This window comes from Chiloscyllium plagiosum, chromosome 37 (genome assembly GCF_004010195.1).
Source record: "Chiloscyllium plagiosum isolate BGI_BamShark_2017 chromosome 37, ASM401019v2, whole genome shotgun sequence".
Taxonomy (NCBI): Eukaryota; Metazoa; Chordata; class Chondrichthyes; order Orectolobiformes; family Hemiscylliidae; genus Chiloscyllium; species Chiloscyllium plagiosum.
This window is the reverse complement of record NC_057746.1, coordinates 34,732,182-34,747,211: the sequence shown is the minus strand read 5'-3', so window position 1 is coordinate 34,747,211 and position 15,030 is coordinate 34,732,182. Positions and strand designations below refer to the sequence as shown.

At 50.1% G+C, this 15,030-nt stretch overlaps 1 protein-coding gene across 1 annotated transcript in view; it reads right to left on the bottom strand.

Moving 5' to 3' along the window:
* LOC122541517 (sperm acrosome membrane-associated protein 4-like) overlaps positions 1-10,615 on the bottom strand; it is a 15,271-nt gene extending 4,656 nt beyond the window's left edge. Inside the window, exon 1 of the mRNA XM_043678342.1 lies at positions 10,100-10,615. Coding sequence (XP_043534277.1) covers positions 10,100-10,151 — 52 coding nt within the window. The 5' untranslated portion in view covers positions 10,152-10,615. The remainder of the gene's footprint in view (positions 1-10,099) is intronic.
* Positions 10,616-15,030: the final 4,415 nt, after the last annotated feature.

Here is a 15,030-nt window from a genome sequence, read left to right as displayed (position 1 = left end):
ATATAGATAGGTTGGGGGGGTGTTTGGAGCAGATAGTTTGAAAGGAGGATGGACAGGTAGGACAGTTTAAAAGGGTGGTGCCGAATTGGAGGGTTGGATCTGGGATGAGGTGGGGGGGAGGAGAGATGAGGAAACTGGTGAAATCGACATTGATGCCTTGTGGTTGGAGGGTCCCAAGGTGGAAAATGAGGCATTCTTCCTCCAGGTGCCGAGTGGCTTGGATTTGGTGGTGGAGGCGCCACAGGACTTGCATGTCCTTGGTGGAGCTGGAAGGAGAGTTGAAGTGTTCGGCTGCAGGGCAGCGTGGTTGTTTGGTGCGTGAGTCCCAGAGATGTTCCCCCAACACCCGTCCATCTTCTCTACCACTGACCTCCCCCCTCATCTGCACCTACCATCCCTTCCACCCCCATATTTATCTCTCAGCCCCCTTCCTCCCCCCACACCCCCGCCAATCCACATTCCCGATGAAGGGCTTTTGCCCAAAACGTCGATTCTCCTGCTCCTCGGATGCTGCCTGACCTGCTGTGCTTTTTCCAGCAACACGCTCTCAACTCCGACTCTCCAGCATCTGCAGTCCCCACTTTCCCTTAAACGTAGTGCTAACACGGCTCACTAAATCCTTAACGTGGCTCCATCCAACTGCTCTTACACAGCTGTTGGGAATTCTCTCTTCCCGACTCTCTTTGGACACCGCGGAAATCATGACATCCTCGCTGTCACAGACCGGGTATCTCCGACAGAAACTTTGAGCTCTTGGATTGCTCTGACTACGTTCGGAAAAATCTGGGTTTGGTCTCCCTGTGTTGCTCAGCAACAGCCCAATCTTGTTTCCGAAAGGACTGAACTGGTCACCTCACAGTTTTAGTAAATGAAATGCAAGTATAAACATAAGCAGACATCCCTTTATCACTCTCAGAATGCAAACTGAAACCAAGCACAATAGCTGGACTCTGGGTGTTAAGATATGAGGAGCGATTATACAAATGAATAGACAAATGATCTTGCAAATGTTTTCTCTAGAATTTAGCAGGTTAAGGGGTGGGTGGGTGGAAATTAGATTAGATTTTTTAAGATTAGATTAGTGTGGAAACAGGCCCTTCGGCCCAACAAGTCCACACCGACCCGCCGAAGCGAANNGGAGGAAACCGGAGCACCCGGAGGAAACCCACGCAGACACGGGGAGAACGTGCAAACTCCACACAGTCAGTCGCCTGAGTTGGGAATTGAACCCGGGTCTCTGGCGCTGCGAGGCAGCAGTGCTAACCACTGTGCCACCGTGCCGCCCACAGTGACGTCTTCAGTGTATTAACAGGAAACAACAGGGTTAGATAAAGAGAAACTCTTCGCACTGGTTGGGGACAGAGCCTTGAGAATGTGGGCGCAGAGCGTTCAGAGAGAGATGTTAGGAAGCTCTCTCCCACACACAATAAGGGCGGGAGAGGTTTCAGACTCCCTCAGACTGTCAGCCCTCCTCCTGTTCCTGCGTGCTCAACCCAACCTTTCCAAGTTGGAACCCAGATTTCCAATAATATCACAGAATCATTCAGCACAGAAACAGACCCTTTGAACCAACCAGTCCGTGCTAACCATAATCCAAACTAAACCAGTCCAACCTGCCCGCTCTATATCCCTCCAACCCTTTCCTATCCATTAACTTGTCCAAATGTGTTTTAAATATTGTAACTCTGACCATATCTACAACTTCCTCAGGTCATTCCACACACAAACCACTCTGTAAAAATTACCCTTCATGTCTTTATTAAATCTGTCTCCTCTGACCTCAAAATTGCACCCCTAGTCTTGAAACCCCCACCCTGGGGAAATGACCTTGTCTATTTACCCTATCCATGCCCCTCATGATTTTATAAACCTCTATAAGCTCACCCCTCAGCCTCCGACGCTCCAGGGAAAACAGCCCCAGCCTGTTCAGCCTCTCCCTCCATTCCCGGCAACACCCTGGTGAACCTCTTCTGAATCCTCTCCAACTTCTTAATATCCTTCTGATATCGGAGACCAAAACTGGACACGGTATTCCAGAAAAGGCCTGACTAATGTTCTGTACAAACTCAACGTAATGTCACAACCCCTCTACTCAAAGCTCTGAGTGACAAAGGCAGGTGTGCTGCCTTAACCACATTATCTGTGTGTGACACAAACGTCAAAGAATCACATACTTGAACCCCGATGGTCTCTCTGTTCAACAACCCTTCCTCCAAAGCTCTATTGTAACGGTAGAAGTCCAGCCCCTTGTGTGTTTTACCAAACTTCATTCCCTCGCATTTATCCAAATTAAACTCCATCTGCCACTCCTTAGCCCAGGGACCCAGTGGACCAGGATCTCTTCGCAATCTGGGGTAACCTCATTCACTGCCCACTGTACCACTGATCGCAAATCCTTGTGGTAATTAGCAAGGGCTAAGAATTTTCCGGAAACATTTCCGGGAAGGAAGGGGCAGATCGGAAAAGCTGGAGCGGTTGGCTTGGGGGGAGGAATCCCCAGGGATCTGGACAGGCTAGAAAGGGAGAAGGGTAGCTTATTGGCGAAAGGATGGGGACCCCAGAGGACACTGGGACAGGGGGGAAAGTGTGTGCTCCCCTTCACTGAGAGAGTGGAGGGGAGAGGGGTCCGGATGAAGGAGGTTACAAAGGAACAGGCACATCAGACCCCAGGGTTCTCAAACGTCTTCAGTGACCCATTCTTTAATATTTCTGGCTCCACCTCACAGAAGGGTGGCTAGTACAGGCACGAGGCTGAATGGCTTCTCCCCTGCTCCATTCTGGGACACAGCGAGATCAGCAAGCTATTCAGCCATAGTAGCCTTCGCAATAGCGTCCTCTCTCCCCGCTGCCCATGTCCCAGCGAGAGACACAGAGATGGAGGGGCTGTGTTGGAAATTCAGACAGAAACACAGGGGACTCTTGACACAATACCCCCCTCCCCACCATTCTCCTCTCCCTCCCCCCCCGTCACTCACCCAAGGGCCCTGGATGGGGGCGCACAGGGTGGGCAAGGTAACAGGGCAGACATCAAGGGCTGGGTAACAGCGCTCGCTCAGGGAAGCTGCTGCTGGCCCTCGATGGGCTGAACGGCCTCCTGCTGCATTGGGAGCGGTTGTGTGAATGAACCAGGGATTTCACAGCCAGACCAGAATACTCTCGGAGGAATGGGGTGGGGGGGCGTGATCGAGAGAGAGCGAGCGCAGTAACAGGACCGGTGTCCAGAGGGACAGGAACCCAGAGGCAGTGAGAAAGGGTGGGGTGCGGTGGGGTGAGGGGTGGTTTGTGATACCATGGGTGGGGTGTCACATCCAGTGCCTCAGGAACGATCGATTGGACTCTATCTCGCACTCGGTCCAGAGGTGCACACTAAGGCCATTCGGGTCGTGATACCCCGACTAGCCCACTTCCCATATTCGCTCACCTGCCCCATCTCCACAGCCTCCCACCTACACCTCAAAGAACAGGGTGTGAAATAAAGGTGGTACCCAGCAGGAGGTCAAACACAGGAGCTATGAGGTCATTCGGCACTTCGAGGCTGTGCTAACCCTCAGTATGGTCGTGGCTGACCACCTGAACTCTGTGCCCTTGTGCTGTTTCCCTGTCTGTCTCCCCTAGGGGGCGAACCCCATGGAAGACCATTCACCACCCCCGCCTCCAGGAAGGACACAGGAGAGTGGGGGCAAAGAGACACAAATTTCAGCAGTGTGTACCATCTACAAGATACCCTGCAGAAACTCTCCTGTGAATTTGTTTCCCTTCTCACTGCCCCTATCCTGAAAGTCCTACGTAGACTCCTTGCCCTGCCCCCTGCACTGAGATTCTGACTCTAGATACCCCTCTCCTTGCCCAAATTCCATCTCAGTTGGCACCCCCTGTTGTGCCAGTCCATTAGGGTTGAGGGGTGGTGAATGGGGGTGGGGGAGGTGAGCGATCCTGTCAGTTTTCCCAGCTTTGGGACCTGTAGTTGCTAATGTCTCTTGGCAGAGTCCCTCCCTCTCAGGATAGGTGACTCCTGCCTGAGCTGTAACACACTGAGTTAAGGAGTGCACAGCGCTTGGCCATGCACTGCTGTCCAATCAGATCACTCGATCTGACTTTGGCGTGGACATGCTGTAGTCCTTAATCACCTTCCTCCTCAGGAGTCCGTCAACCCCTTCCTTAGACATAGTCCGTGCCCAGCCCTACTCTCCTGAGCTCTGGCTGGGTTCACCAGTCTGGGTTGGAATCTCTCCAGATCCCTGACCACCAATCCCCAAGCCCCAGGCTGCGCTGGTGGCTGGGCTCCAGGTGTAGTGTACTGACTTGTCCCACTCTGTACACAGTGTCGACATGGAAACTGCTGCAAATTCACTTCAAATACAATCATCGCAGCAGGGGAGCGACAGGGTGGGGCTCCCATTGTTTGGGATATTCGCAGGGGGTGGGGGAGGGAATATCAGCCCATCGGGTCCACACTGACCCTCCGAAGAGAGTCCCTGTAAACCCACTCCCACTTTCAGACTTTAAATGTATTATCTGAGCTGAGATGACACCTATTGTTAAAATCTATCTCGAGAATGTAAGTTGAACCAAGTTCTGGGATTGACACACGAAGGAATAGGACCTAACATGGTCACTCTAAGAGATAAAAACCTTAGCTTGACCTGTTTAATATTAGATTCCATGACCCAGCAATTCTGCTGCTGTAAATTCAGTGTTGTATGATTCTGCTCAACAATCAGCCGGCTCCCAAAGCTAGTGTTTCCAATTAAACCTGTTCAACTAGAACCTGGTGTGGTGGGATTTTTAACCTTATATACCCCAGTCCAAAACCAGTTCCTCCAAATCATGACTACATCACTGGAAACTATGGGGCAATTTCCCATGGCCAATCCACCCTAACCTGCACATCCCTGGCACTATGGGACAATTTCCCATGGCCAATCCACCCCAACCTGCACACCCCTGGGCACTATGGGACAATTTCCCATGGACAATCCACCCTAACCTGCACATCCCTGGGCACTATGGGACAATTTCCCATGGCCAACCCACCCTTTTTGCTCCTTCACAATCTACAGACCCAGAAAATAACACCATCTTATTCCTCTACAAAACACTGTGCCAGTTTAAATCAAGAGTTATGGCTTATATTTTAAGTTTAATCTCCAAAAACATTATAATCAAGAAAGAACCCATTGTACTCACTAATACAGCCTTTCTCTTGGACAGACTTCAAGCAACAATTAACTTATCTGATTCTGTGTTGTGAACTTTGCCCAAACAGGTTCCTCCAAGATTAGTTGTGAAATTCACTGTTTGTTAATTTTCCCACATGCACTCCGATGTCCAGCGACACATGAATTCAAAAACAGCAAAGGCAGTAACTCTGTATCTGTCTGTCTCTCTCTCGCTCTCTCTCCCACCCAACATTGCATTTGCCTGCCTATCTGCTAACCGAATCTAAGACATTCCTGAACTCGGACTCCTATTGATATCCAAATTGCATCTCTTATTTTCTTTCCCGTGAGTCTATGTCAAATTTTGGTGACAAATAAATTATGTACTTTTAGCATGTAAAATTTAAACTGCATGAGACTGGTGGACTTGTTTCGTTTGGGAATCCTGGACTGCATGGACGAGTTGTACCAAAGGGTCTGTTTCTGTGCTGTATGACTCGATGACACTAAACCAGAAGTGATCTTATTGAAACAGGTAGAATTCTGAAAGGGGCTTGACAGGGGAGATGCAGATAAAATGTTCCTTCATGGGGGGGATATCATAGAACTCCAACAGTGTAGAAGCAGGCCATTCAGTCCACGCAGTCCACACTGACCCTCCCGAAGAGTATCCACCCAAACCCAATCGCCTACCCCATGTATCTCATGGCTAGTCCACCCTAACCTGCACATCCCTGGACATTATGGGACAAATTCCCACGGCCAATCCACCCGAATCTGCACATAATTGGACTGAGAGGAAACCAGAGCACATGCTGCAACTATACAGGACACTGGTGCGGCCACACTTGGAATATTGTGTACGGTTCTGGTCGTCCCATTACAGGAAGGATGTGGAAGCATTGGAAAAGGTGCAGAGGAGATTTACCAGGATGTTGCCTGGTCTGGAGGGAAGGTCTTATGAGGAAAGGCTGAGAGATTTGGGTCTGTTCTCATTGGGGACACTATGGGTCAACTTCCCATGGCCAATCCACCCTAACCTGCACATCCCTGGGCACTATGGGACAATTTCCCATGGCCAATCCACCCTAACCTGCGCATCCCTGGGCAATATGGGACAATTTCCCATGGCCAATCCACCCTAACCTGCGCATCCCTGGGCACTATGGGACAATTTCCCATGGCCAATCCACCCTAACCTGCGCCTCCCTGGGCACTATGGGACAATTTCCCATGGCCAATCCACCCTAACCTACACATCCCTGGGCACTATGGGACAGTTTCCCATGGCCAATCCACCCTAACCTGCGCATCCCTGGGCACTATGGGACAATTTCCCATGGCCAATCCACCCTAACCTGCACATCCCTGGGCACTATGGGACAATTTCCCATGGCCAATCCGCCCTAACCTGCACATCCCTGGGCACTATGGGACAATTTCCCATGGCCAATCCACCCTAACCTGCACATCCCTGGGCACTATGGGACAATTTCCCATGGCCAATCCGCCCTAACCTGCATATCTTTGGACTGTGGGAAGAACCGGAGCACCCGGAGGAAACCCAGGCTGACACGGGGAGAATGTGCAAGCTCCACACAGATAGTCATCGAAGCCGGGTCCCTAGCGCTGTGAGGCAGCAGTGCTAACCACTGAGCCACCGTGCCGCATGTTACTGGGTTGGAGGAGGTCAGCCCCAAAGGGACTTTCCTTGTACCTTCAACTGCTAAGGGGTGTTTTTGCCACTTCCTACAATCATGTCCATGATGTGCTCGGGATCAGCCATGTACAGACAGCAGCTCCTGGGGATCTGAGATTGGGAATTCTGTGTGGCATAGTTCACCTCCTCACTTCCCACCAGCTGTCCATCATCCGTAACTCAGCAGTCAGCGAGAATACTCCCCACTTACCCCGGATGGGAGCAGCTCCAACAACACTCAAGAAGCTCAACACCATCCAGGGACAGAGCAGCCCCCGCTTGATTGGCACCACATCCACAAACATCCCCTCCCTCCACCCCCCGACGCTCAGTAACAGCAGTGTGTACCATCTACAAGATACCCTGCAGAAACTCACCAAACATCCCCTCCCTCTACCCCCCAACGCTCAGTAACAGCAGTGTGTACCATCTACACGATACCCTGCAGAAACTCACCAAACATCCCCTCCCTCCAATCCCCAATGCTCAGTAGCAGCAGTGCGCACTATCTATGCGATGTCCTGAAGATCCTCAGACAGCACCTTCCCAACCCATGGCCACTTCCATCTGGACAAGGGACAGCAGATACGTGGGAACACTACCCCCTACAAGTTCCCCTCCTATCACTAACTCTAAGCCCTAATCCTAACCCCTAACCCTAACTTTAACCCTAGATTTAACTCTCAACCCTAACCGTAACCTAACTAACTCCTAACTCCTAACCCTTGCTCTAACTCTAACCCTAACTCTAACCCCTAACCGTGACCTTAAGTCTAACTCTAACTGTAACTCTAACCCCGTAATCACTCAGCTCATTGAATGCAGAAACTCACCAAACATCCTCTCCCTCCACCCCCCAACGCTCAGTAACAGCAGTGTGTACCATCTACAAGATACCCTGCAGAAACTCACCAAACATCCCCTCCCTCCACCCCCCAACGCTCAGTAACAGCAGTGTGTACCATCTACAAGATACCCTGCAGAAACTCACCAAACATCCCCTCCCTCCAATCCCCAATGCTCAGTAGCAGCAGTGCGCACTATCTATGCGATGCCCTGAAGATCCTCAGACAGCACCTTCCCAACCCATGGCCACTTCCATCTGGACAAGGGACAGCAGATACGTGGGAACACTACCCCCTACAAGTTCCCCTCCTATCACTAACTCTAAGCCCTAATCCTAACCCCTAACCCTAACTTTAACCCTAGATTTAACTCTCAACCCTAACCGTAACCTAACTAACTCCTAACTCCTAACCCTTGCTCTAACTCTAACCCTAACTCTAACCCCTAACCGTGACCTTAAGTCTAACTCTAACTGTAACTCTAACCCCGTAATCACTCAGCATCCTGACTTGGAAACATATTGGCCGTTCCTTCAGTGGGGCTGGGTCCCAATCCTGGAATTCCCTCCCTAAGGGACATTGTGGGTCTACCCACAGCACATGGACTGCAGCGGTTCAAGAAGGCAGCTCACCCCCACCTTCTCAAGGGGGGGCAACTAGGGACAGGGGCAGTAAATGCAGCTCACCCCCACCTTCTTAAGGAGGGATAATCAACATTGGGCTTGGTAACTGAGCACAGGAAATTCAGGATCCTCAAGGTTCCCTGCGATTTATCAGCTCCCTGTACAAAACAGCATTCTGCAGGATTTTCTCCTCCCAGTCTGCTGTCTGTAAAACCAGAGACAGAGTGTTTATGAAACGACCTGTGCACATTCCCTGCCTCCCCTTTTCTGTCAGTGTTTAGCTCGATCCCGTCTTTCCTGCTGTGTATCGGACATGCCGTGTTTCCCTGGTTTTGCTGCTTGTGTGTGTGTCAGCTGGAACACCTGCATGGTGGTGACAGGTGCTCAGTCCCAATTTTACAAACACACTGACACTTCAGCTTTGCAGCTTCCAATGTCGGTTTCACAACGAAAACTAAACGCGGCAGGAGCTAAATGGGTCTTTCTTTAAAAAAAAAGTCATCTCCGCACCGAGTTCTAGCCCTGCCTTTGAGTAAAGGATTGTGTCTGTTGCTTCCATCGTCGCCCCTCTAACTGTGAGGGCGTGCCATTAACCCCTCACCCCTCCCAGAACAGAATGTCAGTGGACAATTCTCAGTCACTCCTGTGAGACCAGCACTTCAGCTGAGATATGTCAAGGATTGGAATCTTCAGTGGCCTTCCAGTCTGGGAGTGGCAGCCTTTTAACCCCCTCCCCCCCTCTCAGTCCACTCATCCCCCGTCCCCTCCATCCCACCACACCCCATCAACGTAGTTGGGTGATTTTCTGATGGGAGAGTCCCGTGTTGTTTTTGAGAATGTTGTCTCAGTCTCCAGCTCTACCTTGGAGTACCCTGCCAACACCCTTACAATGGAGAGTTCGGTCTTAACATTCATCGAAAGCTTGCTTTGAAAAGCCAGTTGCACAGGCTGACCCAGCGACCACCCAAGGCACAATGATTTAAACTAGCACGGTTAGAACGGGCTGAAGGGACTCAGCAGCTCTGGTAATGTCTCCCAACAGAGAGGGAGAGAAATGGAATTAGCTTCTCGTGACCAAAGTGACTCCATTCCCCAACACTGAGTCATAGTCACAGAGCTGTACAGAACAGAAACAGACCCTTCGCTCCAACCCGTCCATGCCGACCAGATATCCAAACCCAATCTAGTCCCACCTGCCCGCACCCGGGCCATATCCCTCCAAACCCTTCCTATCCATATACCCATCCAAATGCGTCTTAAATGCTGCAATTGTACCACACTCCACCACATCCTCTGACAGTTCATTCCATCCACACACCACCCTCTGTGTGAAAAAGTTGCCTCATGCTATCTTTCCCCTTTCACCCTAAACCTATGCCCTCTAGTTCCAGACTCCCTGACCCCAGGGAAGAGACTTTGTCTATTTACCCTATCCATGCCCCTCATAGTTTTGTAAACCTCTATAAGGTCACCCCTCAGCCTCCGACGCTCCAGGGAAAACAGCCCCAGCCTGTTCAGCCTCTCCCTGTAGCTCAGATCCTCCAACCCTGGCAACATCCTTGTAAATCTTTTCTGAACCCTTTCAAGTTTCACACCATCCTTCCGAGAGGAAGGAGACCAGAATTGCACACAATATTCCAACAGTGGCTTATTCTTCAGTGTTGGAGCCGAAACATTTCCCTTGGCACTGAATTTCTCCAGCAATTTCCGATTCCCAGCCTCAGCAGTATCTTTTGCATTTAAATATTTCTGAACGGTTCCTCTCTCTCTTACCCAACATGAAACAGGCAGCCAGGGCAAATCCGAGTAGCAGGAGGTATTTCATCTTGGGAGTTGACTCACTGATAGTTTGGCCGCGCTAGAATTTCAAAACAATGTGAGACCAGTCCTTGGGAAGTCCTACCTGGCTTTGAGCTCAGAGCAAGAAGCTCAGCAGTTTTATAGGGTGTGAAAAACAGCTTAGAATTTACATGATCTGGACTCCACCCCCTGTGAGAACAGGAACTGTCAGATTGTTTAAAAACTTAAGAGGGTGGTGGGGTCGTCCAGTTCGGGCACAGGTGAGGAGGGTTGAGACTCTTTGAAAATCTGGTCTTGAAAAGGCAGAGAGTGGATGCAGGAGTTTGACATATTTTGAAGGCCTGGGAGACAGATTTCTGATTACCAAGGTGGGGAGGCTGAAAGATTACCAAGGTGGGGAGGCTGAAAGATTACCAAGGTGGGGAGGAATGCGGAGTTGAAGTTAAAATCAGACCAGCCACGGTCTCACTGACTGTTTCGGGCCCTGTTTATAAATTCAGGGCTCTTCTGTTTCCTTAATCACTCTGGCCAGTGTATTTTAATGCAGCAAAGTGCAGGGAGAGTTGGGGAGAGTTCGGGAGGGAAGTGCGGGGGGGCCCCTCGCAGAAATATTTGGGTGCCGGAAGATTGGAGGTGGGCTAATGTTGTACCTTTGTCAAGATAAAGCCTGGAAGGAGAGACCTTGGAACTATAGCCCACATCCCAGTCCAGAGAGAGAGAAGGTAAACCCAGCAATGTCCCCATTCACCCTCCCAGTCCAGAGAGAGAAGGTAAACCCAGCAATGTCCCCATCCACCCCCCAGACCAGAGAGAGAAGGTAAACACAGCAATGTCCCCCTTCACCCTCCAGTCCAGAGAGAGAAGGTAAACCCAGCAATGGCCCCATCCACCCCCCAGTCCAGAGAGAGAAGGTAAACCCAGCAATGTCCCCATTCATCCTCCAGTCCAGAGAGAGAAGGTAATCCCAGCAATGGCCCCATCCACCCCCTAGTCCAGAGAGAGAAGGTAAACCCAGCAATGTCCCCATTCACCCTCCCAGTCCAGAGAGAGAAGGTAAACCCAGCAATGGCCCCATCCACATCCCAGTCCAGAGAGAGAGAAGGTAAACCCAGCAATGTCCCCATTCACCCTCCCAGTCCAGAGAGAGAAGGTAAACCCAGCAATGTCCCCATTCACCCCCCCAGTCCAGAGAGAGAAGGTAAACCCAGCAATGTCCCCATCACCCCCCCAGTCCAGAGACAGAAGGTAAACCCAGCAATGCCCCCATCCACCCCCCAGTCCAGAGAGAGAGAAGGTACACACTGCTGTTACTGAGTGTCGGGGGGTGGAGGGAGGGGATGTTTGGGGAGTTTCTGCAGGGTACCTTGTAGATGGTACACACTGCTGTTACTGAGCGTCGGGGGGTGGAGGAGGAAGGGGATGTTTGTGGGTGCTGCTTTGTCCCTGGATTCTCGAGTGTTGTTGGATGACCAACTGTGGTAATATTGAGAGTCAGGGTGGGGCTGAAGGCCTGAATGGCTTACTCCTGCTATTATTTTCCCTTGGTGTTCTTGCAAAGCAATTCCTGATAATGGTATTTTGGCTGAAACATCACCTCTCCTGCTCCTCGGATGCTGCCTGACCTGCTGTGCTTTTCCAGCACCATCCGTTTGGACTCTGACTCACCAGCATCTGCAGTGGTCCCCTTTCCGCCCTTCCCGCACAGCATCCTGACGAGTGTAGGATGGAAAGCGATGGCTGAAACTATCTGTTCTCCAGCAACACTCCAGATTCCACTCCGTCCTGGAGAAGGCCAGTGAGCAGAGATCAGTCCAAGGTTGGATGGACCAGGACCATTCTCACTTGAGCGCAGGAGGTTGAGACGCAACCTGATTGAGGTTTATAAAATTATGAAGGGGTATATAGAGAGAGTTAGTGGTGGGTGTCTGTTCCCTAGGATAGGGGATTTCAAGACTTCTGGGCATATCTTTAAGGAGACAGGAGAGAGATTTGAAAAGGACATGAGATGCAAATGTTGTAGCCAGAGGGTGGTTTATGTGTGGAATGAACTTGCTGAGGAAGTGGTGGATATGGGAACAGTTACAATGTGTAAAAGGTATTTGGATAAGGACATGGATGGGAAAGGTATGGAGGGACATTGGCCAGGAGCAGGCAGGTGGGACTAGTTGAGTTTGAGATTATGGTCAGCATATACTGGTTGGGCCGAAGGGTCTGTTTCCATGCTGTCTGACTCTGGGTGTATAGGTACGTACATATTCAGGGACAGAACAAGCCCACTCTGCCCATCAGTGCCTCCTAACCTTCTCTACATTGAATGGCCAACGTCTGGTCCTGTGTGTTGGATAAGTGTCGTGTTTTTGATGTACCAGGGACTGACAGAGGATTCACTGAAGCCTGGGTGTTACCCAAATTGGGAGGTGCACCATTTGTCTTTCAGAAAGACTAACAAGACATGCAATATGACTTTGTCAAACACTTGGCTCACACCCACACCTGGTGACTGGGAATCGAACAGGCAGGCTGCAGAAGGAGTGCCTAAAAATGCTTTAAAAACAAGCTAGTGAGGCCCAGAGGTTTCGGCTGGCTATCTCAGAGGGAAGGGTGAAAGGTCGAAGCAGCACATCTCCAGGAGAGGTCAAGAGGCCAGTGCTGAGACCTCAGGTGCTCTCCTGTTGTGTGACAGGGAGTTGAGACAGTCTTTAATTAAGCTAAGTCCTTCTTTATTTAACTCCTGAAGTCCCAGTATTCAACATGAATCACACAGGTGCTGCAATATTTTATTCTTACTACATCTGACAACTGCAGCTTTAATCACTTCACTTCAGCCGCCTTTCATTCACGTTCAACTCTAAGTTTTGTTTGAACCAAACACCATGCTCATTTGGGCCAATGATGTGGGTTTTGCCTCATCCTGTTCCTTCTCTGAAGATGGACTCAAGGCCATATTGGTCTCGATGGTCAAAGGTTAGCCTTTGTTCTGCCAAACTGTGCTCATCCTCCTAGCAACATCTCTGGGTCTTAGCCAATGAATCGGCCAGACCCCAAACATACCGCTGGAAGCCAGCCCTGTGGAGTTTACCGGTAACCAACTGCCGAACGGGTTAACTGCTAATAAGTTGACACCGAGAGACACCAAGTCTGGGAGACCACTTAAGACAGTCCTTACTGGGTTAACACGGGTTACAGTTTACAATACCCTGGCTGCAGTTTTAACTGGAGTCAGAGTTCCACTTGGCCAGAATTCCCAGCATGCTTCATTATAGCTCCTAACCAGTCGCGTAGCCATTTCTGCTGTAGGCCATGTGGCCACCTTAGAGAGACGGGGCATCTGAGCATCTTAAAAACTGAGGCACTGATAAAGTGGGGAGCCTGTGGGGTTGGGGGGCAGGGGGTTCAGCGAGGACAGGGAGGAGGTTGGAGGGGGAGCGGTCTCCCTGTCAGCACATGGGTCGCAGAAGCTCTCCGGTTAGAGAAGAGTTTAAAAATAAAAAGATTGCAGTGCGTGTGGAAAAATCCACTGGAATAGTCCAGCAAAGTTCGGATGCCCTGAAAGAATTTGAGAAAAGGTCAAGCTGGTAATTTGCAAGAATGCTGACTTTTCGAACAGTGTTGGAGCAGTAAAACCAGTTATTCAACAAATCAATAAAGAGAGTGGATGCTGACACCACACCCAGAGCGCAGCACATTGCTCTGGTATCCCTGTTTAGGAGGGATTTACTTCCTTTGGAAGGGGGCTCCCCCAGTCAATTTCCTGTCATAGACTCACAGAGATTTACAGCACAGAAACAGACCCGTCCATGCCGACCAGGTATCCCAACCAAATCTAGTCCCACCTGCAAGCACCCGGCCCATATCCCTCCATGCCCTTCCTATTCATATACACATCCAGATGCCTCTTAAATGTTGTAAATGTACCAGCCTCCTCCACTTCCTCTGGCAGACCACCCTCTCCGTGAAAAAGTTGCCCCTTCGATCTCTTTTATATCTTTCCCCTCTCACCCTAAACTTATGCCGTCTAGTTCTGGACTCCCCCACCCCAGGGAAAAGACTTTGTCTATTTAGGTAAAAACAATGACTGCAGATGCTGGAAACCAGATTTTGGATCAGTGGTGCTGGAAGAGCACAGCAATTCAGGCAGCAACCGAGGATAGGCTACTAGATCGACACTTTTGTGCAGTGCTAAAGAAATGTTGCATTGTTGGGAGATTATACCTTTTGGGTGAGACATTAAAACAAGGCCATTTTCCCTTTTGTTTTGATGGACGTAAATGACTCAGTACTTCAAAAGAACACAGGGAGAGTTCTCCAATCCTGCCTAATATTTTTCCATGAACTAAAATCACAAAAATAAAGACAGTATTTGTCTATTTATCCTATCCATGCCCCTCATAATTTTGTAAACCTCTATAAGGTCAGCCCTCAGCCTCTGACGCTCCAGGGAGAACAGCCCCAGCCTGTTCAGCCTCTCCCTGTAGCTCAAACCCTCCAACCCTGGCAACATCCTTGTCAATCTTTTCTGAACCCTCTCAAGTTTCACAACATCCTTCTAATAGGAAGGAGACCAGAATCGCACGCAATATTCCAACAGTGGCCTAACCAATGTCCTATACAGCCGCAACGTCAACTCAACTCCTGTACTCAATACTCTGACCAATAAAGGAAAGCATACCAAATGCCTTCTTCACTATCCTATCTACTTGCAACTCCACTTTCAAGGAGCTATGAACCTGCACTCCAAGGTCTCTTTGTTCAGCAATACTCCTTAGGACCTTACCATTAAGTGTATAAATCCTGCTAAGATTTGCTTTCTCAAAAATGCAGCAGCTCGCATTTATCTAAATTAAACTCCATCTGCCACTTCTCAGCCCATTGGCCCATCTGGTCCAGATCCTGTTGTAATCTGA